Source organism: Drosophila erecta, unplaced genomic scaffold (genome assembly GCF_003286155.1).
Source record: "Drosophila erecta strain 14021-0224.00,06,07 unplaced genomic scaffold, DereRS2 tig00000055-arrow-pilon, whole genome shotgun sequence".
NCBI classification, from domain to species: domain Eukaryota; kingdom Metazoa; phylum Arthropoda; class Insecta; order Diptera; family Drosophilidae; genus Drosophila; species Drosophila erecta.
Genome location: NW_020825200.1, coordinates 3927645 through 3954835, shown reverse-complemented (window position 1 = coordinate 3954835; position 27191 = coordinate 3927645). Strand labels below are relative to the sequence as shown.

Genomic DNA, 27191 nt, shown 5'->3' with positions numbered 1-27191 from the left:
CAGGACATGCCATCGTCATCGTCATCGCCATCGCCACTGCCACACATCCTTGTGCCTCATGCAGCTATTTCGGTGGCAGCAGCCGAACCTATAAAAAACGCGAGTAACTGAAGAAACAGCAGCATCGGCACGTAGCCAAGGGCTAAATTTCACTTACAACGCGTTCGAGACGTCCACAAAAGTCGACTTCACACGGCTTCCATGTCTGGCTTTAAGGCAAAAACATGTCTAACAAAATGTACACGGTAACACAACTTTCATTTCACTTAATATTACACGGCATCTTCGGCAACTCGAACATGAACGATTTTATATTAATGGTGTTTCAGCCAGGATACTTGTAAATATATACATCTATATATATTTGAGGAAAGCCAGAAGAACAATGAATAAGTGTACTTAAAAGTACCAACCAAATCCAAGGTAGCAAAATAAAACAGCGGCACAACTGAGTGCAGCTGGGTTTTTATGGGCGATGATTGAGTGCATAACTTGATTGTCTGAGTAGGGATGCGAATGGTTTAAACCTTTTAAAAAATTATGGTTGTCATAAGTATAAACCTTTCAGCCATTTTCCCGGTGCAGACCCATGCTATCATCTTCGGGAAAGCTTTAATCGGAGCTACGAAGCTTTCATGCCTTTGCGGAAGAATTTAATTGGTTTTTGTGTGCGAGTGGGGAAGTGCTGGGAAATGCTCCGGCATTAGGAGTAGTTAGGTTAATTTGCTTGAGATATCTGCCACAAAATGAAAGAACAAAGCCAAACAAAGCTGCCACTGCAGCATTTCAACTAAATTACTCTGAAATTTCCTATGGCATACTTTTGGGGTGGGAATTAGGGGACAGGGGTCATAACAAAATTACAACAGCTACGCAAACCACGAATTTAGGTCTGCTTTATGGCATTCGGCCACATATAAAACGTTTGAAGATTCATTTGGCGCAAGGGGAATCAACAGAATGAAACTCAGTGTGGTTTCTTAAGGCTATCTTAAAGTGGTCAACAAAATGGGAGTCACATTTTTGGAGCGCTGTGGTCAAAATTTAAGCCTAAAAAAGAAGAATATTATAAGGTGACTAATACTTTTACTAAAGTGTTCAATTTAATCCCGACTGTACCTCCTTAATAGTATAAATTGTTTTAATGCAATATTAACAGATTAGTTTTTACTGATAGATGAATCGCTACTTGGTAACGATGATCTGCGTTATATTTTTGTTTGGCAACAACGCATAAATAAGAAACCCCTCTCATCATTGTTTTTCCTGCTTAGGAGCTGAGTAAATCATAACTCATATGGGGCTGACTTTGCTTAGTCAACAAGTCGACACGAGAGGTTAGCCCTTGCCCAATCTCGCTCACCGCATCTGTACGAGTATATCCCCATAAGCTAGGCCAATCTTTAATCAGTTATGTAACCCAAAATGCCCAGACCGAAAAGCCTCAGCCATTTCCTCAATATAGACGACGATAGTTTCCGTTGCACGGTGTTTGCTTAGAGTCCACACTTCCAGCGCCAACGAAATCATCCCCAGTACGAGCCTATATTTCCACAGCCGAAATGTTGGTGTGTGCGTAACTGGGCGTGCATATGTATGAGTTGGCCTACACAGCGAAAAAAGAACAATCCAACTTGGAAAATAATATTTGCACGTATTATAAAATAATATTGGAAACAATGAGCCCGAAAATGATGTTGCAACGAAAATGTTCGATTTATACTTGGAAATTCAATTTGCCTGTGCGAAAATTGATTTCAGTGCATGAGTGTAAGCTAGCAGCAAATTGTCTTATGGGCCCTGTGAAGTTTCTCGCCGTCGCAGTGCTTACTACGCAAATATTCAGGCTTTCCTGCAACGGCGGCTTAAATGTGCTTTCGGCCTGATATTAAGGCAAATATCAAGCATACGCACTGTGGCCCCGACGCGCCGGCATAATGCATGAAAAATTGAGCATGTCATTGACGCTGGGCTGTACGCTATATGCTATATGCGGCATATATGTGCCGAGAGTCAGCCGATTTACCCAGGACGACTGTTTACAGTCTAGGCACGTCTCGTAATGGGGAGCCCGGGGTTATGTGCCCACAATATATGCAACATTAAGGGTCGGTCTTGACTTTGGCTAGGGTAAACTTTTTAATCGCCTCGGCTTTAGAGTGGTGCCTCTTTTATGGATGGCATCCCGTGCCGCACAAATTGACGCTTTATGTTAATGCCATTAATTAATAAATGAAATATGACATTCACACTGTGGCGCTGTTGAACCTGTTTATTAAATTTTAGCACGTAATAAATGAAAAGTTTATTGTGGCCAAACACAAATCCTGCCGGGTTTTTGGGGTTAAAACGCTCAACTTACCCGACATTCTGGGATTTCTGCATCTTTGGCTATTCAAATTGAATGAAATTGAATGGCAGGCTTTTCGTTTATGCATTCTTTATTAACATTTATCACACTAAACTACTAATGATAAAGAGTTACAAATATGAGTTTCTGCGCTTAGGTGTTGCTCTGAAAAATTTCACGTATCTAAATTCCATCAGATAAAAATTGTTTTAGCTACAAGTTGTACCTTAAGTTGGTTAGTTCTCTTTGTTATTTTTTATTCCGGCGAAATTGCAAATAGTTAATTTATTTTTTATTTTCTGGCACATAGATATGCTTGTGGGTGTAATAACATTTAATGCTAAGTGTATCGTTTTCGCTGAACACAATTGGCGAAAAGGAGTTGGATTCGAAGTTATATCTAATTTTATTTTATTGACCGAGAAAGAGCAAAGAATTTCTTTAAAAATTGTATAGCTTCGTTTGAACATATGCAAACATTTCTTTTATTGCGATCCATGGCAGTTGGCTTGACTTGGGTCCATTTGTTCGTGCATTATAAAAATAAGCAATGGAAATTTATATACAAAGAAAGTGGGATGCGGAAAATTCGTTTGGCTTTTTTTAAGGTCTTTAATACACGTATTTTCATTCGATTGGCTTGTAAATTTTTACAAATTGGGCTTCCGCTTCGTTAGACACTTGCATTTTGTTTTCCTTTATCATATTGTTTAAATTTGTCGGCTTCCTCTATTTTCGACTGCCACTTTACTAGATTATTTTCATATTTGCTTTATGAAAGCATTCTCCCGCTGATGATTTTTCCTGTAATATTATGCTGTCCTTTCTTGTTTATTTATTTTTTAAGCTTTCCAAATATTTTTATTATGCTGTTTACTTGCCGCTGGGCATTTTTCTTTTGTTTGGCAAATTAACGATTTCCTTTTTTATGTTTTATTTGTTTTTAATTGGTTGTAATGCGAGCTGCTATTTAGCTGATTATGCACCTGGCTCTTTTAAAAATGCAGATCTTTATTTGAATGAATTACTAATGATTTACAAATTGGCTTTGCATATTTTCTTTTATTTTTTTCTGTTATTTATGGGCCGTATATTTTAAAATGTGCTGGGGATTATTGTAGTTCGCTTCCAATCGAAAAAATGAAAATGTAATGTAGCCTTGAAAATAAAATGGAATTCACCTTTCAAAAGGTGCAAATAATATATGCATAAAGGCAAATATTTTATTATTGATTTACGGGTTAGAAAAACTACAAGGTATCCATTCCAAAATATTGACCACGTACGAAGTAAAGTTCTGCCCAATAAATTAAGGCTATCATATTGGCAGTAATTATGTTTTCGTATGCCTCATTTCGATTGGAAAATAAGGCGAAGGTAATTTTCATTTCCATCGGCAGTTGGTTTGCTTTCATTCTGTCGTCCGTCGTTAAACGCTTCTTAATTATGCAATATATAATTGTTATTGAAAATAAAGTAGTTCGCCGACACGAAAACTCCGCACTGAGAACCTTTCAGCGTTTTCCTCCGGAAAAGAGCCGTTTAATTGGATCGACTTCATTGTCTTTTGTATGTATGTATATATCGTTAATCGGTTTTCGGTGGTTAAATTGTATGCACGTTTATAAAATGGACCATTCAAGATGTTTGTTTGTTTCCGTTTTCATTGCGTCTGTCCTCTGCTCGATTGAATTATCTCATAAATATTTATGTATTGGCCACAAGTTGAATACTTTTTGCTTGAGACAAAGATAAAGCTTTTCGTCTGTCCGTAATCTCTATAATATATCAATATGCTAATGAGTAAAATTTCCATCCTATCTTATGCATGCGTATGTGTAAAAGTTGAGTGTGGATTTTTTGTTTTGTGAAAAATTCATTGAGTTTCTTTCTTCGTTTGGGCGTTGTGGGACTTCCTTCGGTTGGTTGCTGTTTTTAAGTTTACCTTTCTAATAGAGCTACGACAAAAGACTAGAAGAGATCTGACAAATTGTGCATGCGGTTCACGTAGCCGTGTGTGTGGGTGGGACCATAATACCAAAATATAAGTTTTATAGCACCCAATTGCTAGGGGGCATCTTCGATTTTGTTTGTTCTCTGGTTTCGATCACACTCGAAGAAAATGACACCGAAGCCTATTTAATCACGACACCATAAATGTGGAAAATCTGCCTAGGTTTTAGATTTTCTGATTTCTAGAAAGTAAACAGTTTGTTGAAGGGTTCTAAGCGTATGCCTTGTAATATTTTGAGTGCGGAACTCTCTGGGAGACACGACAACCTTTCGGTAAAGCATACTTATAGACATCGTTTTAGGTGCTGATAAACCTCCCGAGATATAGTTGGAAACCCGACTTATTTAATCATAAGATACCACTATTTTTGAAATACATAGCTTTCTAGTATTTGTGAAAGACAAGGGTTTTCTCTCTGCTTTTCGCCGAGTGCCATTGCCACATACCATATTCTTACACGGACGTGGTGATTTGCTCCACGAACTGAACGGCATTGGGCCGGCACAGGGATTGGGATCGTTTCAGCCGGCATTGTGGATTGTTCCGCAACGCCGAGTTTCCCGACCCCGCCCCCGCCCCCTGGCTGTGGCGGTGGGGGGTTCTTTGCAGGGAGGCATAGGCGTGCGGCACGTAGATGAACTCCCGCGTGGGGGCCGGAAAAGTGGCAGGACCCTGACGACAGTTACACTGCTGCGACATCGTGGACAAACCCTCTGGAACACTGCGGCTGCGGGTGGAACTGGGTGGTCCGTGTGGTCCAGATGGTCCAGGTGGTCCAGTTGGTCCGTGAGTTCCATAGGCGACCGGATTCCTATTTGGACTGCTGCAGGTGCATATCAATGGCTGACGGTCCGCCGAACCTGGGTTCCTGCAAAATGGCAAGTCAATTTCCATAGTTTAGTCGGAGTGTCAACACAGTTTTCGGCGTGCGGCAAACTGGTACGAGTATCTCAGGCTGGCATCGCAAAAGCCAAAGTGGCAAATTGGCAAAATGGCAAATTTGCGGCCTGCATGAGCAACGAAGGACGTCGCCAAATTGATTGTCTTCCTAGGGCTTCTAGCCTGATTGCCATTGATTGTTTGGTTCGGCGGGAAATCTCCTAATTGGTTTTTGATTCAATTCAGATGTTGGCTTCCGCTTTGGCTACTTCGACTTTGAATCGATAAATTAACTGAGGTCTCCCTACATTTATTACAAAGAGCCACTTAACCACGGAATATTACTGGTTATAACACAAATAAAGTGAATTTAACGTTTAAGCCACGTTTATGTGGCTTTAAATTTAAGAATGTGAAATATAAAGCCCTGATAATTCCGATAAAGTCTGTAAAATGGCTTCCCGCTTCAGTAATGCTAAAGCTTGTGTTAAATAACATAAAATAAATATTATTTGGCATATAAAAACCATTTACATACAATTTTGCAGCTGCACATGTGCAGCACCGCCTTTAATTTAATACTTTTCCTGCGCAGTTGTAATCCCTTTGACGTTTAGCAATTTACTCTACGTAGCTGTCAATGGCTACTTAGCTTGTAAAATTGGCAGGCAATTTCCTACGCATCTTTGATTTGCCTTTCAATCGCATATAGAGGAAGCTGGCTTATTGCACACGTCGGAATGATTAGATGTCGCCTTCCCACTCTACTCACTTGTTGCTCTTGTGACAGCCCAGTTCGTAGGTGCTGTGCCAACTGCAGTACATTTGGCCATCGCAGCAGTTGCTGTGCTGCTGGATGAAGGACAGACTCCGCTGCAGCCGCTTGCCCATCTTGGCCCCAATGCTCCCCTGGCCCCACTGGTAGGCTCCACGCCCCTGGAAGATTCAAAAAGCATAGGTAGAATGTGTTAGTTATCCATTGAGGAATAACTTCTCATGAAGGAGTCTAAAAGTACGGTAACCGAGCAGCTTTTTCCACAACCTACTTGTAGACAGCTTCATGATTGGCTTTTTGCGATTAAAATACTGTTACTAACGTCCAAATGTGACATTACCTGGTGCTGCTGCAAGTCCAGATTGTGGCAGGCCAACTGTTGCAGGTGGGAATGCTGCTGCTGCTGCTGTTGCTGCTGCTGCAACATGTGCCTTTGGCAGAAGTTCGTCTGCAGATAGGGCTCCATTTGATTGAGACTAATGCAGCTGCGACTGAGGAGATCGGGGGCGGGGTACTCCCCGTATCCATAGTCCATCGGCAAGGGGGGGCGGTGCTGACGGGCGGAGGAGTGGCGCATCAGTGTGGGCGTCGCCAAGTGACCATTTCGCTGCTGATAATGATGGTGCAACTGCTGCTGGTGCTGCTGATGCTGCGGCTGCTGCTGCGGCTCGCTGATGAAAAATATTATAATTCCCGAGATGGCAGCCGCCGCCGAGCATATGTAATAGCCCGCCCGGCCATATTTGAGGGAGTAATCGTTCAGAAACGAGGTAAGTGGCACGCTTATCAGCACAGGAACTGACTCAACCCCCCGGATGAAGCCTGCCACGCAAAGAGCCCAAAGTCAAATCCGCAATTTAAATATTTAAAGTGTGTGCGCTCACCCCAGGCCTTGGAGAAATGTTTCAGCTTGATGCGTTCGAGTGCCAAAATCTTCAGGGAGTATTGAAAGCCGCCCAGGCCAATGCCATACAGCCAGCTCAGTATGCAAAGGCCCGTGTAGCCCATGACGAAGGATAGAAAGAGGATAGCCAAGGCCACAATTGATAGGAACAGCTGGGGAATACATTAAAGTTCAGCTTGAATAGGGTTCAGTATTAAAATATTTGCTCATTTCTCATAATAAACTGCTCTTATTGGCTGGCAGCTTTACTTCTTTAGACGCTTTTTTGCAAATGACCAACTCTTTTGAGCTGCCAATGACACTTGACCCACCTGCGTGACAATCTTGGTATTGATCACAAAGTGCCTGATCACAAAACAGCGTCTTAACAGAGCTCCAGCTATGACCACTCCCAGGGCCATCGAAATTCCCAGAAATGTTTGCAACAGGACCAATTCTTGCACATCAGAGCCCTGCTCGGCGGCATTGAGTGCCTGTGGAATAAGGATACTTATGCCTCAGATAAAAGATACTAATGAGTAACTCTATGACTCGAATAAGGTGCTGGAAAGTATGCCGCAATGTGCATTAAGAACTGCATACTTTAGGGCATCTTATAAAAGCTCTTCCATTATTTAGGCTCTACTTGATTAGATAATGGAAGCGTTGCACGCCATAAGTCGAGAAATTAGGAAAAGCACTTACCATTAGGAACATGGGTGTATAAATGCCAAAAGAGGCCACGCTGGAGGTCATGAGTAAAATTTTAACAGTCACCGACTTCAGTGATGATATGTCCAGAAAAAAGTACTTGGGTGTGCTCTCCACCTCCTGGCCGAGAATCGGCTTTTTCTCCCGCATCTGAAAGTGGAATGGAGAATGGTTGGGCGGCAAATCAAAACCGAAACTTTGCACAACACACAATTTCCCACCTTTTTGCGCTGATTTTTGAGGTGCTGGATGGCCCGGCGCTGGGGATGATAGAGGGAGGCGGGTCGGTACATTAGGCCCATGAAAAAGCTGAGTGCCGTCAAAGCAGCGACAATCTGGAGGCCCAGGCGCCAGCCCGCCTTGCCCACGCCCTCCTTCAGAATGACGGAGAACAAAGCGATGCCAACTCCCTCGCCGGACATGGCCACCATTTCGACGAATTGACGGCGCCGCTTAAAGTAATTGCCCAGCATCACGGTGGAAGCTTCCCGCACCATGGCGACCCCAACTCCGAAGACGATGCCTGTGGAAGTGGAAGTGCATTGCGAGAAAATAGTAGCTATACTGTACAAATTCTGATACTTTTGAAGCTGCTTAAAAGTATGCAGCCAGCAACTTGGCTTCGCTCATGCATTGTTGCATACTTTTGGGCATACTGTTTACTTTACGGTGTCTATGAGTGATATGGTAACTTTTACAATTCGTTTTTTTCAGTGCCTGGGTGCAAATGATAAGCGACTTCCGGTGGCGTCAAACTGGCATCTGGCAGGTTATTTATTTATATACAAACCATAAGCCCGGGCAATACGCACCATAACTGAAAACAACCTGGCCGAATTCCGTGGCAAATGAGGTGAACAATATGCCCAGGGGCATCACCAGTCCACCCACGATGGACAGGAGGCGGATGGAGCGTTTACGGCACAGCGACACCACAAACGATGTGGCCACCATGGAGACTGACCAGCTCAAAGCGCCCAGCAGTTCTGCAAGGAGAAATTAAGCTCTTGAGTGATTATGTTCTAAACCGGCGGAGTCAACTTGACGAAGGTCACCAGGAAAGGTTCCCGAAAGGTGCGGTTCGCGGTGTTAGTGCCTCAAAAAAAATGCGGGTATTCCAGCTTAAAACAAATTAAGGGTGCCGATGGCCATAAATCAATGGAACGCATTAGCCAAATGGCATTCTGGTGTTTACACATGCTCCACACTTAGTAAATCATAATTAAATTCCATGTTGTACCTTTCAATTGAATCGATTAAATTGACATGGCGATTGCATTACACAACTTTATTTGTTGTCCGTCCTAACATAAGAATATTAATTTGGCCATGCTAGCAATGAATTTGAGTGGTCAACGAAGCCATACTTCAAATATTATGACAGTGAATGATTTATGGTTTTTTAAAAACATTTTAAAACGCTTTTATGAACAAATGCATGAATTACGCAGCCGATTAATGGGAAAATAACAGTTTGTTATGGCCTAAACCAATGCACGCATTATTCTTACGATTTATGGTTGGCTTTTAGAGTGCTGAACTCTTTTGGATATAGACAATATTCACACTGTTCTTAAATGATGTCCGCACTGTCAAGTGCAAATGAAATTTATGCAAAAGCCCACACCTACAAACATTTATTATTCACAAACATTTGCATTTGTGGCCCAAACAGTGTGACAAACATTTTGATTACTCGACGGGGGGTGTTCTATTTCAAAATAGAAAGCACCACAAATGTGCAGGAAAGCAAGGAATGACCGAGAGATAACAACCATGATTATACGTTCCCATTAAAGTCTGGCCAAAGGATTCGTACCCCTTTTTCCCATGACTTACCTATGCCACTGGTATTATGCAAATACTGGACGGCATAGAACCACAAAAGGCCGTAGCTCAGCTGCAGTCCGGTGGTCAGGATGTGGACCAGAAAGGACACTCCACAGATGATCCAGCCCCAGCCGCCGTCGGGGTAGAAGTACTGCAAGTGCACGGAGCAAAATGTACAGGATATGTGTGTAATATATGGACTTATAACTGAATTCAAAAGGTAAAGTAAAGTAAAGTAAAGTAAAATAAAGTAAAAGTAAAAGGTAAAGGTACTCAACCCAGAAATACGCATAAATGAATAAATTAAGCTTAATATTTGTCGATTAAAATACGAATATCTAAAAGATAATCCCGGTTTCTTGCAGTACACAAAGAATATCAGAACAAAGGCTGGCAATTACTGTTTGACATGTCCTTTTTGCTGGACACACTTTCTGTGGCACTGCTCACCTGTCTGATGCGTGTGGTATCCACTCCGGTTCGTCGCAGTGCCGGAATGTTCCGGTGCAGCAGGTGGAACTCTCGATCGGCCAGGCCGGGAAATGCGGAATCCTCCTCGTCGGTTATGTGGCTTGGATGCGGGGGCGTGGCATGCAGGCTGGGATGATGATTCGCCTCGTAGCCTGGGCGATGAAAAACAATTGAGCGATGATTTAATGATGCTCTGGTTTGTTGCGGCTCGCCCAAATGCAAGCTTGTCTTATTAAAAATTAACTTTATTTTGGCACCAATTCCGTATCTTAAAAGTGCTGCAGGACTTTTAAAAGTGCTCCCCTTGGCAGGGGGCAAATAAATTTTGCTCAAAAGTAGCTCTCCCAAAAAGCGCTCTTTTTCAATTAGAACCTAATTTATGGCCTGTTCTTTTGAATATTGCATGAGTGTACTTACCAAAATAGCAGCCGCCGTTGGCCATCAGGTTCTTGGCCCTTTGTTGGTGGTGCTGCTGTTGCTGCGTCGGCGGCGGCGGTGGCTGATGGTACCAATTATCGCAGAGGCAATACTGCGGCCCGTACTGGTGGGGGTGGTGCTGATGCTGGGCCACTGGGTGGTGCTGCGTATGATGGTGGTCATGCTGATGGTGGCTCTGATGGGCGGGTGGCATGGGATTGTACATATAACAGCAGCCATTTAAATTTGGGTTCGCGTAGCGGGGCGGCGGTGGGGCGGGCATTACACCAGCCATGCCAGAAGCCACCGCACCACCCGCTACACCACCACCAACGCCACCCCCGCCGCCACCGTGTCGACTGCAGTGGGGCATCATGGGCATGGTCATCTGGTGCTCAATGGTGGGCAATGTGGCATAGCTGCCGAAATTGTCACAATGCCGTTTGCTCGGGAATCTGGGCACGTTGGGTGGTGTGCTGGTGGCTTGGGGAAGGGCGGTTTGGGTGCCCACGCCCCCGCCAACGCCAACGCCAACGCCAACGCCTCCGTGGCAGTGACGTGTGGGCGTGGCCGCGGACTGCATTTTCGTTTGCTCAGCGGGCAAATACGAGAGCCGTGGACATGAGACCCACCAGGCCAGCGGTTGATTATTGAAACGACACTCGTAGCACAGATAGCGCTGGTTCGTCGAGTCCTTGTCTGGTTTCGATTGGGCGTTAGTGCTCCCACTTCCTGGATGTGCGGCAGTTTGCCTGGGATGCTCACAGCTGAGATTGTATCTTCGTCACAGGGCACATTTGTTGCACAGCACGGGACTGCGTTGCTTGGGCCTCACCAGACTCGAGTACTGTCGTGGATGCTCTGAGGGATTCTCTTCGGGATTCTCCTCGGGATTCTCCTCGGGATTCTTGGGTATTCTCAGCCAGGAATGACGGTTGTTGGTGCTACTGCTGCTGGGCAACAACTGGGGACAGCTGCCATAGAGCGCCGATGAGGTATTCGATAGGCGGCGGTAGTACGGTATCCTCTGCTCCATATCATCGCCACCGAACGAGGATCCCAGCTTGTACGGCTGACTGCGACCCGGAAGCAGGCAGGATATGACGCTCCGGTTATCTCTACTATCACTGCAGTTGCAATCACATGTGCACTGGATGACCATTGTACTCCTCCGGCTCCCCCTCCGCCAAGAAAAAATGCTTTTAACCCTGTGCTCTTGACTCGCTGCACCGAAGTGTTGTCAACTTCAATGCCGCCCACTCCTGCAGCACATTATTTTCGAGTTTGGCGTCTCGGTTTCGGTTTCAGTTTCGGTTTCAGTTTCGGGTTTGGGGCTTCCTTATCGGTGTCGAGCTCCCCAGGATTTCTAGGCAGCTGCCGCCGCCAGTGTCCGACAGAATCCATTTGGGGCCATCTCTACTTTGCCAAGCCAAGCGCAATATTCTGTTGCACCACTGGAAAAAAATATAAATCAAAAATCAAATAAGTAATAAGCATGGGTACAAACTGCGTAGACCAGCGCACATTAATTATTCAGCATTTCCTATTTCTATAATTAACTAATACCAATAGAAAATTATTTCCATATTTTATTGCAAATTTTTAAAGTTTTTATTTTTTTTCAGTTTTTCTAAAATCCCAAAGAGTCACAGATAGAATTAGACGTTGTGGGAACGAAAAAAGGAGGAGCAGCGTACCAACGGGAGTCGATAAATAAATCAAATCAAAATCAATTTGTTTACTCTACACCAGCACACAAAACAAGGAGCATATGCAATGCATAATTCAATTTGTTGTTCGAATGCGTGTATTTCAATTGCCTGCCAGCCATGTTAGTCGAGTGGGCGGGCGGCTGGCCACGAGGGGGCGTGGCACTCACAGAACTTGGCTAAGTGAAACTTTGCGGTCATTGTGGCAGAAGAATTAGGGCAAATTGCGACCGGCGCTTCGTATAACACATTTATGCCCGCCCCGTCATATTTTATTTGCGTTTTTTTCAAATTATTTAATATCCTCAATGGAAATGAACTTAAAATTGCTCAAAGAATGTGTCCCTTTTTGCGAGGAATTTGTGTGTTCACATTGACCTGGAAAAATGTTCCACATTTTTATGGCTGCGTAAAAGATTTCGTTGTTTAATATTTAAAATACCAATTATACCCGTTACACGTAGAGTAAAGGGTATACTAGATTCGTCGAAAATTATAAATTCTTAAAAAATTAAATATTCCTCATCAGGATCAATAGCTGAGTCGCTGAGTAACGGGTATCTGATAGTCGGGAAACTCGACTTTAGCATTCAATCTTGTTTTTGCTAAATTCTGCAGCACATGACTAAAGTAATGTACTCTCTTTGTAGGGCATGAGAGTGGAATTAGTATTTGGTCAGATTTGCACATCGAGCACCCTTATCAATGTCACGCAATATGGAAAATAAATGTCGAAATGCGTGGTGAATTTATTACTGGGCTATTTATTTGCCAATAATGTTTACTTAAGTGGATCACTTCGTCAATTCTGTTCACTTGGTCTTTGAAACTTAGCGGAATGAAAAGTTTTTGCTCGTTGCAATTATAACACTTTGAAGTTTACAAGATAATTTCCTGAGAGAAATATGTCAGCATGATTAGGGCTCAAAAGTTACCTTCTTGAGCAGGAAAATCGTGATTGAAAGGACCTTCGTCAAATGTGTCAGCTATGAATGTTACAAGTTGAACTGCGAATTAATTGAAGCTACGAGCTTCGAAACTATACATTACCTACGAATTCATGATCTACACAAAACGTAGTGTTGACTTTAACCAGAAATGACTGAATTTTTCCTTTAGCCTGGAAAATTCAAGAAGCCCCCGATTTACCCAAAAAGTTGATTGATTTATGTCTTCATCGTTTGACTATTTCTCCATTAAGGCACGATGGTATCATTTAGATTAGTCCAATGTCCCATCGAGGAGCTATAAAAATGATAAATGATCTGTAGGAAAACAGTAAACGTGGAGGAGTTGGAAAACAAAAGCACCGAAAGGGAAACTTGCATCATTTTGCATTGGGAAAACTTTGTGCAGCAGCATATGGCCCAGTTATCCAGTTTTATGGCTGCACACCCAGCGATTTGGCCAACGAGCATTTTCGCATTTCGCCTCACAATGCACAGAGGCGCATTTAAATTGATTGCGGGAGGAGCGGAAGCTTTCCCGAGAAAAGGAAGTCGAGGAAAAGGAGCAACATCAATCAAAAACCCGCTCCAAAGGATCTCAGCAGGTGGGCTGCAGGTGTTGGGGTGGTGAAGTTCTCCTGGAATGCCGCTACGACTATTACCTGTGGAAACATAAAATTTAACAACATTGTAGCAGAGAGCAAACAGGCTATACATTACGATATCCTATGCTTGGCTGCACTGAAAAAAAGAAGGCGTGAGTGCATATAATTCTGTACCCATTCGTAGCTTGACCCCTTTAAATTTCAAAATTTTCAGCTCGATGCGGTCAGAAACTATAGGTTTTGTTAGTGAAGCGTACAAACACTTTCTACTTTTCTCATTTCCTCTCTAGTAAATTACATTATAAACTCCTTTTCGCCTGAAAACATTATTATAAAATAACAAACTAGTTTTTTCCTGTACAGGAAAACAGCAAAAAAAAAATTTGATTCCCATTTTCATTCCTTTTGTGGGATGTTGGTCTTTTCACAGCTTTTCGGGTTTTCTTTTGCTGCTGCGTTGGTGCGTTGCAATAAAATCCTTAAATATCCTTGTGGGGCACATGGACACAAATATGACTCGGTCATGTCAGCAATTTTATGTTCTTTAAAATGCAATATTAAAATGTAAAAGTGCCGGGCGATGATGGCAACGATTTCAATATGGATCCACTCACCTCCCAGCAGTTTGGCCCTCAGCTGGCGAAGTGTTGACTTAACTGGTCATTGACTTTACCAACTTTACGCGGCAGTCAAAATTATGCAGTCCGTTTCGGAACTGTATGACACCTGACAGCAGCTGGCAGGGATTAACTTTTAATAAAGTCGAAGGTGGCTTATTTAATTAAATGCTGCAACTACTGCCTAAGCTGATTGATTAAAGCCCAATTGTGGTTGCCTCTGAGGGATTACTAAATTGATTGAGTTGTTGGCGAATTAGATTTCAATTATAATACGTTAAGCCTCAATAATTGAAGCCTACATCTAGTTACAAACTGTAAATGTAGTTCATAGAATAGGCATAGAATTTCATTTAATTAAAGTCCGAATAATTGGGAGCTCCAATTACACACTGCATACTTGCAGGCGCCCGACTAATGAAATATTTCTGACACTGCTGCTGGTGGGTGGTGTTACACTATCGAAACGCACTGTAACCACCCGCATGAGACCAAAAACTGCCGTCGTGTGTCTGTGCGTTTGTGTCCAAAAAAAGGCCAACTTTTATTTACTGGGGGCGTGGCGCAGTGGGCGGCCAGAAGGTGAGATTTAACTGGATGCCGGGTCATTCTGGGGTCGGTTTACTTTGCTGATTAAACATATGCGCCAACATCAGCGAGCCGCAACAAAAAGGCAAAAAATAAAGGGAAAAGAGCACAGAAGGGCGATGGCTCAGCCACATAAAATTTATTTAAACTTTTCAGCTAACGTTTTTCTGCGCGGTTCGGGCTGGTCGCCCCATCCACCCATACACCCATCCACCCCTCCACCAAGCGACAGATAATGGGTATCATATTGCCTCGGGGTTTCGCATTTTAGTTTGCTTGTTTTTGCCCGTTTTTTGCACTTTGCATTGTAATAAACACGCGACAATATGCGAACAGCAGCAGCAGCAGCAACATTCAGTGGCAAGACCATAAACAGCATCAGCACCCTTAAATAAAAATAGATGTAAATAAAATGCGCCGAGCGAAAAGCGTAGATAATAAGAGGAAGCCAGCTTTCGTGTTGGCCATGTTCCTATTACGGCTTTCTGCTCGTGGCCAAAACAGCAGGAGTTCCGTCAAGAGCTTATGCGGTGGATGAAAGTTAAGTATTTAAAACAAAATGCTTCTCAGCTGGGATTAAAAGTAATATATCGACGTGGAAAAACTCGATGGTTTTTACCTGAAAAGGTCAACAAACCATTGGACTTAAAGCAATTTCGCAATTCAGCACATTTAACTTTCTATGGGTTACTGAACAACCTTTTATCTGGCAAATTTAAAAATGTATATCCTCATTTATAAATTAAGCACGTTTATAAGTTGGGCAAGAAGGGTAGAAATATTATTCAAAAACAAACTCACATCCATTACAGATTACCTTACACAGTAGCTAAACTTTTCACTACAGCTATTGCAGCCGTTTTTCCGATCGAACAATTCAAACTTTTACGGACATCGAAAAATTTTGAGATATGTGTGACAGTTAGGAGTAGCATTTTCAATTCAAAACAAGTTTCGGGCAAACAACTTTGTGAACTGTATCGAAATTGTTTGCCAGAACACGCTGGTCCGACTTTCTTTCCATTTCTTTTGCCATATGCACTTACAACTTTTATTTGGCCGCCTTGACAGAAAAGGGTACGAATTTTGATGTCTTTTTGTTGGCTTCTTTGGGATATACAATCTGTATATGTACATACATATATATGTACATAAGTGCCCCTTTGTGTGGCTGTGGGTATGCGAAATGCGAAGAAATTTCGGCATTCCCTGGGGCAAAATCATTTGCAATGCAGCCAGCGGCAAAGGGATATATTAATACTTTTTCATTTAGTCTGCAGTCTTTCCAGCGAAAAAAAAGGAACGAAAACTTTTCAACTCGAACATTTCTTGCGCCTTCTGTAAGTTTGCGCATATATTATGGCCACGAAAAACTCAGCAGTGTCGACTAATGGATTTATGTTTTTCCCCAAATTACGAATTGAACCGTACGTGGCATTAAAAACTGCCCCCAATAAGCCAATTTGATGGGGTGTCCCGTAAATAATCGGTTTAGACGAGCTTCATCCTTATCGGCGGTGCAATTGCCCAACGAGCTGTGAACCCAACTCAAAAATCCTATCACAGGCATAATTAGGTTTGCCGCCAGCGTCAGCCAGACATTAAAATTAATATTATTCCCTATATACATTTTTAATGCCAACCATGCTGAGGCCTCAGAAATTAACCACACCAAAAGTCGGTGGCCATCCGGAAATTGCGGTGCGATGGCAAAGTCACACTCTGTCTGCTACTTTTTGCAGGCGTGAGCGGCATTATAAAGGAAAAAGTTAAGCCCTTCTTAGCTGAAAAACGACACTTCCTTCCGTACATCTCGCGTGCAAAATGAAAAAGGGATGAATCCCCGGCGGAAGTCAAGCATCGTCTCATCTCGTTTCGACCCGGCCTAAAAACAATGAAAATTACAAGGCGTTCCGGGCGGAGGGAAATTCGCAACAAATTTCCTGTGTCGTGCGCCGGGCTTTATCAACATCAGTGCTTAGGCTAAGATTGCACTGGAAAAAACTCCTGTGTCGAGTATCGAAGATCCTGTATTCATAACATGTTTAAAAATTAATGCCAAAGCTGTCTAAAAGTATGCAGCAAAATGATTTCACTCCAAAAGTTCAATGCAAAGCCTGCTTTTCGCACCTTTTTGTGAGTTATTTTGTAAGCGTATTTTATAACTATTTCTTTTAACTGCTAATTTAAACGATATGTGTAAAATCTTCTGTTGTTTTCCCTCTGCATAGAAAAGCGTCAGCGGCGTAGCCCGGAAACCCACATAAACATTTTTATTATTGGCTTCTGGGCTTCCCTAAAATAAAAGGCTCATGGAAAAAGGAATAAAAAAAGAATGGGGTCTTAGCCGAGATGTGTGTTTGTGTTGGACCGGAGAATCGAATTAGCATGCGAAATCTTTTGTTTGACTAACAATGTGTCAACGTGTGTGACGAGAAAGCGTTAGTCTCTGTCAGCTCATCGATGGCATGCAGCATGGAGCGTGAGGCATGCCGCATGCCGCATGGAGATGGAGTCTGGATCGCAGCCAGACATCTCGCCATTAGGGCCTGGATGGAGCTGCCACCGAGCTTCAGATTCCGATTCTGCCTCGGGCACAATGGCAGCCACGAAAATGGGAACAGCACCCCCAGCCGCCCATTCCGCAGAACCTCATCAATCTTGCGGAGAGAATTTTGCTAAAATTTTACAAATTGATTGCGCTTGTGCCAAAAATGCTAGGTGACAAAAGCCCCAAAACGCACTGCACGGGGGCAGGGAAGTGAGGTGGGAAAAAAAGCACTGCATCCATTGCAATTATGAATGGAATTGTGTGGTCATTATTAGGCTGGCCAGCATTGTGCCATGTCTGACATCCTTTTAGCTGTTTGCCATCCATCGTTGGCCTGCTTAATTAATGTTCGTTTGCAATGGATGAGGATGGGGATCAGGATGGGAATGGGGATGTGTGTGTCCGAGATGTGTCCCCTCCAATCTTTGTTGACCTTTTGGCGAATGCAAGTTGAACCAGTGTGGCTAGGCCAAGTAGACTCAAACAGTTTGTGCTAAATTAGCAAATGACACAGTCAACATGGCCAACTTATTGCGATGGCAGAAAGCGGAGCAGCCAGGATGAAAGGCCTGCTAACCCACAAATGTACGTGCAACCCACCCCTTCGAGCCCCTTTCACCCACTTTCACCACTTTTTCCCGCCGCCGCCGACTTTTAGTGCTGACACAAAACATAATGCCGGCGGGCAATGCTCTTTTAAGCACGCAGCTTGAATGGCGCCCACTGGGAAAGAAATGCGGCTGACAGGGCACAGTGGCTCCAGTTTATCGGAAAGTTAATATGCCCGCAATGGGTGTAATTCCAACAAGGCTGAGTATAGGTCTAAGTAGTTTTTGATACAAGAATTCCATTTAGAAAGACTGCTCAAGTGAAGAATACTCCATATATGTTATGGAATAAACTTGTTTAAAAGAATAAATTGCTTACTAAAAAAAATTTTTATTCTAGTAATTATTTTTAAGCGAATTCGGTATCTCTCAGTACGAAACATAAAAGCCGAACTGCCCTCCTGGCAGACATCTGTGTGTCATTTGGACGTTTATTAATACTGCAAATCGAATAAGCCAAGTTTCCTCATTTCATTTGGCAAACTGTCGAAATCAAAACCCCCAAATCGTTTCCACTGTCCCCCGAAAGTTGGCTGACTAGCGAAAGTGGCCCAAATGCGCATTACAATGATGATGATATACGTATAAAAGTACATAGAAAATTTTCATTTATATATATATGTATTCATATAACTCTACAGGCCCTTAAATGCAGGGGAGAGCAGCCAGCTTCATCCAGCTTTGTGTAGGTGATGGGCTCATCAAAATTGTGACAAAAAAACAAACAGACACCCGGCAAAAGGGGCTAACAAAAAGTTAAACAAAGCGCCTGACAGTCGTTCGGCTAATGAAAGACATCGGGGAAAACTCACTGGCTGACTGACAGGCGGCTTTCAAGGGGGATAAACAGCCCACCACCCACCACCCCCCTGGGAAAACTCGAACCCCCTTGGAGCTCCAAACCATAAACGACATGCCGATAACTTCTTTAGGTCTGGGCCAAGTAAAGACATTGCCTTCCAGAAAAGAAGACGCCAAAATTATGCCAAGCCAGCAGAAGCAGCGGAGAAATTGCCAAGGAAAATATATAAAATTATTTTAAATTGAAATTCTGTTTATCTGGCGTTGTCCTGCCAGGACGGGAAGCAGGACCAATGCAAAATCCAGCACACATCCTGCCCCCATATTTACCGCTTTTTGGGGGTAATTCAATAAAGTGGAAAATAATGCTCGTCGTCAACGTAATTTGCTTTCGTGGTTTTCACAAATCTGCCCAGCAGCAGTTAGCAGTTAGCAGTTAGACAAGGGCGGGAAGGGAAGGACTCGAAGGAGTCGGCTAAAGGACTTCGTTGTGAGGCTCTTGAATGCCGTTAATCGGTCCTTCAGATCACATCAAACAGAGGCAAGTACCGCCAGAGCCCAGGACCAAATCATCCAGCCAGCCAACCGAGCTCCAACTTGACTCCGCCGAGTTGGCATCATCATCAAGTGATAAGTGCGGACAGTTGGCGCGGGGCGGTGGAGGGGAAGCGGCCATAAGTTTTGCGGCAAGAACGCCATGTACCTTAAGTACACGGCGAAAAACCATGCCCATCTTGCTTAAAACTGAGCTGAAGGCTCCGGGAAACACAAATATTTTTGCATTTGAAAAATCACTCTCTTACCACAACCTGTTTGGAAATGTAATCAACTTTTATGGACTCCTTTTATACACTTATCGTAAAATTACTATGCTTGATTCGAAGTATAAGCGCAAAATAATGGTTTTGGTAATTTGGCAATGCAATTAGACCTATTTTTCCTTTTTAGGGTTATGCCTTCCCATTATCCTTAGTTTCCACGTTTTTTTCAAGTGCTCCATGCAGCCCTTCCATATCAGTTGGTTTCGGGGAGCTCAGCCCCTGCTAAACTCAACTCAACTTGGCGCTCATCTCATCATCGTCACATGGCGCACAAGTGGCAAGCGATGAGTTTTTGGAGGAGTCCCAAGGAAAACCAGGCGGTATGCAAGCAGGAACAACAACAACTACAGCAACAACAGGCGCCACACAAAAGGCACTTGTGGGCAAGGGGGCGTGGCGGGCCGATAGTGGGTGGTGGTCGGCAGGAGGCAGAAGAACGGGCTTGTGGAACGACCCCATTACGTGCCAAAGCACTAAAAACAAGCCACACGAGGAAGCGTCACCCAAGTTGGCGGCCAGAAGTGGAGCAGGGGACACACAGACGAGGCCAAAAAAATAGTATCCGGTTATTGTTTCTTCAGCATTTCCTTGGAGCATGCACAAGTCTAGAAACTAGATAGATTTCAATACGAAAATTTGCTCAAATTAAGCCACACTTATTTGCTCATAATATATATGTTTTAAGTTTATAGATCTCAGTTAAAAACCTAGGTATATTTCCAGTCCTAAAGTTTCACTTTGTTTTCAACCCATTTATGTTTGCTATTCTATGAAATCCATTCTATGGGTAGTCAACTTTTATGGAATATCCATTTATTTTGAAGTTATTCTAATATTCTGGCAGATATCGTTATGGGTATATCTCCGGGGGGAGGGGGGTTTACAAGGCTTATAGCGAGAGTGTGGTATGTAAAAATATGAGGAACGAGCGATGCTCGTAAATTTTGTCATATTTTTTCGCTTTTCTTCTCATCTGTTATTTTCATTCTTTTTTTGTTTCTTTTTTTTTGTTTTCTGCACTTAAATTTTTTTCGCTTTTCATTTGGGCTTTTCCCGCATGGTTGTTCTTGTTGTTGGAGTGTTTGTTGCTGCTGCTGTTTCATCGCACATTTTCATGTTAATGCGCCCGAGCTTATTTTTCATCCTTGTTGTTGTATTTTTATTATTTCCTCCGCACTGCGGTTTTGTTGTTTTTAGCAGCCCATTAAAAAAATGCAAGCACACGCACAGTTTGACATGCACTTTTAATCGATTAAAAACAAAAAAGCCACAAAAGAAACTGCAAAACTTTTGCACGAACAAACGAAAAATCAAAGACGAAAACCAAAAATCAGCATACAAAATGCCACGAAAATCTTTGCTGCAATTTTCTTGGCACACGATTTTCCATATTTATTTTGTATTATTTTGTTCCCTCGCCTGTGTGCGTCCTGTATCTTTTTTGGGGTATTTTGCTGATGACTGCTCTGCGATTAAAGTTTACTTTTTGCCGCTTTAATTGAATAATAAATTAAGCGAGTGGCACCGGGCTCAAGGAAAATAATCACGGACACTTTGCCGTAGACAAAGTGAAAAAGTTTAAATGGCACTTTGAAGTTTCCTGTACTCTTGGGTCGCGAAAGCAAATTGTGAGTTGATTTATACTATATTATAAATGTAGCATGTTGTTCAGAAATACATATGTGTTTATATTTTTTATAAACGTTTCTGCTTAGTTTTTCCAGCAACAATGTTACATATTATTATCAATATCTGTCACCTCAACAAAGCATTTTAATAGCACCTTCTTTAAAAATAATTTCGCGTAGATGAGCTTTTTCTTGCCGTTCAAATTAATAATTTTCAATTAGAAGATAAGCCATTGTCCTTGCGAAGGCACTCGTGGTTTTAAGTAAAAGGATTTTTCCCGCTCTGAAATTCCATTTAAGCCCCAACATTAGAAGATTCTTACATCTGCTCCACTTTCTTCTCTGTTCTTCGCGGCTTTTGTTCTCCTCTTCAAGTTGCACAATAAATGTGTAATACCCATTATTTTATTATTATGCTTTAAATTTTATTCTCTCCTTGAACAGCAGCAATGAGATGAGTTGAGTTGAGTTGCTTCAAGGAGCAACGAGAAATAATAAACAAATCGCAGGGAAAAGTTTTCCATGTTTATTTGCGGTCCTGCCAGGCGGAAGAAAGAAGTTTTACAAAAATACCAAGCAAAAGGAGTCATCAAGGCAAGGATAATTGCAAAAACATTAAGCAAGAGAATCTCAAATAAGTGTCATTCGAGTATTGAGCTATTCATTTTGTCCATTAATGGGGAAGAAGTTCCGATTTCACAGTTTAGCAAAAATAATAGGACTAACAATAAAATAATATTACAAACGCATATATCAATACAAATATTTGTCATTTTAATTTAAGTTAGTTTTTTTTTTGGAGAAAAATATCTGCACATATTTGCATTTTTTTTTTGCAGTTTTTAACAAGTGTTTAAGTCCCGAGACTTATGAAAACATTTCTCGTCTCAAAGCAAAACATTTTGAAGCTATCGATAGTGCTTTCAATTTTCTATTTATGGTCATCGTTGTGTGTTTATACGTTTGATTTGGGGCGATTCATGGAGGAGTTGCTGGCGATGCCTGCTTAGAGCTGCACATTTGCCAGATACGAGATAGCTGACAGATACAAAATGCATAAGCTGCTCAAAGTTTAATCGGTTTATGTGACAGCTGAGAGGGATTTCCAGGAGGTGACACTCTACTAAATCACAAAGGATTTGCAAGCCATAAACTGCCATGGCCAAAACGGAGGAACCGAAAATAAAACGCAGCATCAAGTGGCTGTCAATGCGTTTTGGTTAGTGCTTAAGATAAGATGCACTTCGCAGTCCCTAGCTCCAAAAGTCTTCTTCGGATTAAGCCCTAAAATTCTGGAGCAAAGAAAACGCACCGAGGGACAATTAGGCAATGCTGGGAAAGCTGGGAAAGCCATGGGAAATGGGAAGTTATGGGAAGGGGAAAACCAAAGGAAACCCTTGTGTGGCTTGTGCGGCTTGATTAAGAAGTTTTCGGGTTATAAATGATACAAGCGCCGGCAAATTATTCAAACTAATTGGTTTAAACACTGCAGGGAATCCGCTCCTTTGAGCGCTTTAAGGAAAGTTGAGAATTAATACTTGAGGAACGCCAAAGAATTTTTTGGGCCCATTTTCGAGAAAGTTTCAAGAGGCTTGGGCGGAAAGACAAGCCGAAAATGTGTCCATGTTTGCTTGTAATGAATGAGCTTACCAAAAGAGTTAAAGGACACTTATAAATTTAAAATACTTTATAAACAAGGTATACGTACTACAAATCAATTACTTCCCCATCAATATGCAGTCACAAAATACATACACAGTTTAGTTGTTTAAAGCACTTGTTCATCTTATTTATTCAAAAGTATGTAAAGCAGCCTTAATGAGAAACCGTCTAGTTTAATAAGCTTAGAGCAATTGTGTTTAATGGATCCATCAATAACAAATCGCCGAATTATGCAGTGTGAAAAATATATTTTCCAACGTATAAATGAATCATAATCAAGCCGAACAAAGTTAATCCGCTGAAAGCTGAAAAATGCTCAACAGTTGTACGGAAAACTTCGGGCTGTGTCTTCATTACCATACTCCTAACAATTTAAAACTTTTTAAGTCACTAAATTAGCCGAGAGTCTTATTCAATGTTTCGTGAATTTTCAAGAAATATGCAAATTATCCGCACTTTATGCCGATGACTTCCATCTAATTAAAAACTTTTCCTGCCACGGCCACTGGCAAATTGCTTCAAATCGAAAAGGTCGAGGCGCTGAACTCGATGACTTTCGGAGGCCCTTAGATAATGTTTCAACAATGGGCTTACAGGTCAATCCATGGATATTGATACGCTTTTGTCCCTTTTGTTTTTTGGTTGCTTTTTTGTGGCATCCCTTTTGGGAGATAAATCTTAATATCTATCTAATCAATAAATAATTGGCATGTCCTGTTGATGCAGCCTCACAAAATATCCATTTCACTGTAATCGAAATCCATAGACAAATCTGAGATAAGCCAATTGTAAACAAAAAGCGAAAAGGTTTCTCTCAAAAAAGAAAAAATGAAGCCCAAAATTGTTTCAAACAATTTTTGAGGCGAATCAGCAGGACGAAACGAAACGAAACGAAATACTTTCGATTGACATATACGAATTTTGTTGTGATGGAATCCAATGTTTACAGGACTCGAAATGAACTTGTTATTCGAGTGGAGGGAAAAACAAAGAGAAAAACAAAAATAATGCATTTGTCTGCGGGCGGGGAGCTGTGGAAAATTTTGTGCGGAGTTCAGCAGGAAAAGGGACGAAACAGGACGAGTTCTGTCCTCTCACGACTCCTTCGACACAAATTTAATATTGTAAATGGAAATGGAATGCTCACTCGGAAAAACAGAAACAACCGTGCGAAGAGCTATAAAGCTTAGGGTTTTAGAAATCTTTAGAAACTCGAGAAATATTTCTGGAATTCTAATATTTCGAATATTCTTTGCCAAACTTTTGCATTTATTATTTATAATTCTAGTGTATAATTTTTCTCAATTTATGTCGGGAATATGTTTTTATGCATAAAAGCAGCGTGGTAAATCACAATTTGAAGTGCAGCAATTATTTGTAAAAACTTATTTGCAAGTGTAGAGCGAGCGAGAGTGGAAAATTCGCGTGAAGTGTCCTGGCACTTAACCGTTCAATTGATTTTCGACAAACACCTCACCTTTTGCCTGTTTTCCCAGCTGACGGCAGTTCCCAGTGTCAACATTCGGCATCCGAATGCCAAATGCGAATCGCGAAATCAAACTATGCAAATGAATTCTGACTGGATGGCTGATTGGGTGGCTGGCTGGTGACCCGCGAATCGCTTTAATCAAAACCGAAAAGGTGGCCTGTCACTAAATGAAATAAATGTAAATTTCATAAATGAAGTGAGCACACGTCCATCCAGTTGGCAAGGCGCGGCATCAATATATCATCAATATTAAAATGCAATTACAGCCTGCCGCCTGCCAGCTGCCTGCTGGGTAATCGCATAAAAAATTAACCAAAGAATCGCGCTAAACGGGTCGCCAGGTTGGATACTCGACCCGTTGGATACCCTGATTTTGCGTTATTCATGGCCGCAGTTTTGCCAGCACTTTTCACCGCATTTTCCCCCATTCGGGCCTGTTCGCCTGAAAGTATGCCATGGAAAACTCAAGCAACTCCGACGGGTTTTCCATCGCCACTTTGGCTGGCCCAAAGTTTTCCTCACCATTTATTTGGCATCAGCGGTTCTAGCTGGGTTTTTCGCGTAATTGTCAGGTTGTCACTCCGCGTGCTGTGTAAACTTTGATGTTGACTCTCTTTGGGTATTTTGTGAATAAGCCGGTAAATCTATAGCTATTCATCGATTTTCGGTCTACCCTGCTGACCAAAATTGGAAACTTTGGGTCTAAAAACACGAACGGAAACAGTCGCCATTGTTCTCCGCATATTGTTTCACTTACTGGAATAATATTGAACAAATTGGCCTAGGAATGCACTTTGGGCCTTTTGTATCAACGTAAATTAAACGTTGTTCGCTGTCATATATTTATAATTTTAATTCACTGTAAAATTCCAGTTTTTTATGAAAGTTATGCTCATGTAAGTTAAATATGCTCTTTTATATTTTCCCTGCCGCAATAATGAATAAATAAGGATGCGAAAAACTTTGTGTGCTGAAACTGTGCAAATTTTGTATGCATTTGACTGTTAAAGTTCGGATTAGTTGAATGAAGAAAGTTGATTTTAAGCACCTGCCATCCAAGTTTTCATCCTCCAGTGCCTAAGACATAATTCAACCGTTGTGCTGAATTTTAAATCTATTTCAGGAGCAAAGCAGGAGTTGCTACCCAGCAGCTGCATTCTCATCTGCCATGAGAATAATCTAAAAATATCTTGTTCTCATCAAAATGCGAATAAATTGAGGGAAGATAAAGTGTTACCTCCTTCCACCTTCCATTCGCGGCATATCTCAATCAATTCCATCTAATCCGAATACGACCTGCTTCACATTTCCACATTTCCGCCTGATCAACCGGTAAACCAAAAGGCCACCGCAATTATTCAGATACCCCTTAACTAACCGCATCGAGTTACAATTACCATTGCCAGAAACCATTACAATCGATTCAATATTTGTCAGGGAAATTGTCATTAATATATAACGAGTGTGCTGCAGAAGTGTCCAATTTCCACGCAGGGAAACCCTGATTGCCGGGCTAATAATAAAGACTTGAAAAATAAAAGCTCGGCTCACAGTTAATCTAGTTGGAGACCAGCAGCTACTAGCACTTTACTCCTTTCTCGCTCGGTTTCGCCACTTTGGCCGCTGCCCACCCCCTTTGGTCACCTTTCTCGTATTACTCCCTACACTTGGAAAAAGTTCTGAGTTTCGAAATGTGAAAGCTAATTAAGGGCAAAGCTTCCTACATATATAAGTATAAAGTTTTTCATTTGCTTGTTAAAGTTTCTTTTTTTCTGTAAGCTAAGCACAAAATTGCGGTTACAGTTGCTTCAAAATCGGATGGCAATTTAAAAAACCTATTTTAAACCTACAAGTTGCATATATGGCCTAATATATAACCAGTGCAAATTAACTTTCCACACTGTCACTGCTTAAATGGCTAATTTGACACCATTGATGTGCGCTAAAGACCTGTCAGAGTGATGACAAATTTTTGGTAACATTTTTCGCGGTGCAAGCCTCTCACTACAGCTTATGTATAATGCATGGCATCTCTCGACTCTTGGCTTGTAAACGTAGCCAGGCAACGGCCAACAACTTTGACTGGTCTTAATCGCTGGCAAAGGAAAACCCTGGGAGGAGCGGCTGGGGGGTCGTGAAAACTGTCAGCGTCATTGCTATTGAGTCCGTCCTCGGACTTGGCTTTTAATATTCAAAATAGGAAAACAGCAAAATAGCAAAATAGCAATAGTAGGTAAACGGGACACAAAAAACGAACCTAAAATCGCCGAATGCCCAGAAACAACATGGTGCTGGAAAATGCCGCTGTCGCTGACAGTTGACGCCAGGAATTTATATTTATATTTTCACGGTTGGCTATTCTTCGCTCGTTTTTATTTATTACATGTACTGCCTTCTTTTGCAATTTTTTCCGGTATTATTTTGACAATTTTCGGGGGAAAACTGTCGGCACTGGAGGCACTGAGACACTGAGACACCGAGACACCGAGATACTGGGAAAATGCGGAGATGCGGACAAAGAAAAGACCGACGCGCGCGGGCGAGAAAAGCGATGGAGAGACTGGCTTGTCGGGCAGTCGAAATTCAACTGAATCCGCCGTTCGACAACCAAAGCCAAAGAGACCGGACCGGCAGAGCCACCCGCGCCTCCAGCACCACCAGCACCACCAGCTCCACCATCCCCCAAAACCGCACCACTCTCTCTTCTGTCTGTCAAGAGAAAGAGATACAGCTTTCTTCTCTATGCAAAATAGCCAAATAGATGAGCATTTCGCCTGAAGAGTGCGTATTGCTCTATGGGGATGCCCCAAAGAGAAACTGGGTGAGAGTGCCCCC

At 42.2% G+C, this 27191-nt stretch overlaps 1 protein-coding gene across 1 annotated transcript; it reads right to left on the bottom strand.

Moving 5' to 3' along the window:
* Positions 1-3420: 3420 nt before the first annotated feature.
* Positions 3421-26951, bottom strand: LOC6541322. Its single transcript, XM_001968579.3, has 13 exons — positions 26614-26951; positions 11126-11784; positions 10331-10966; positions 9893-10065; positions 9452-9593; positions 8425-8598; positions 7834-8135; positions 7607-7762; positions 7234-7395; positions 6903-7074; positions 6359-6840; positions 6016-6179; positions 3421-5232 (listed from the first exon to the last, which is right to left on the bottom strand). Exons 2-13 carry the CDS (start codon positions 11490-11492, stop codon positions 4818-4820), a joined length of 3345 nt encoding a protein of 1114 aa, XP_001968615.2. The 5' UTR covers positions 11493-11784; positions 26614-26951; the 3' UTR covers positions 3421-4817.
* Between the last annotated feature and the right edge of the window lie 240 nt (positions 26952-27191).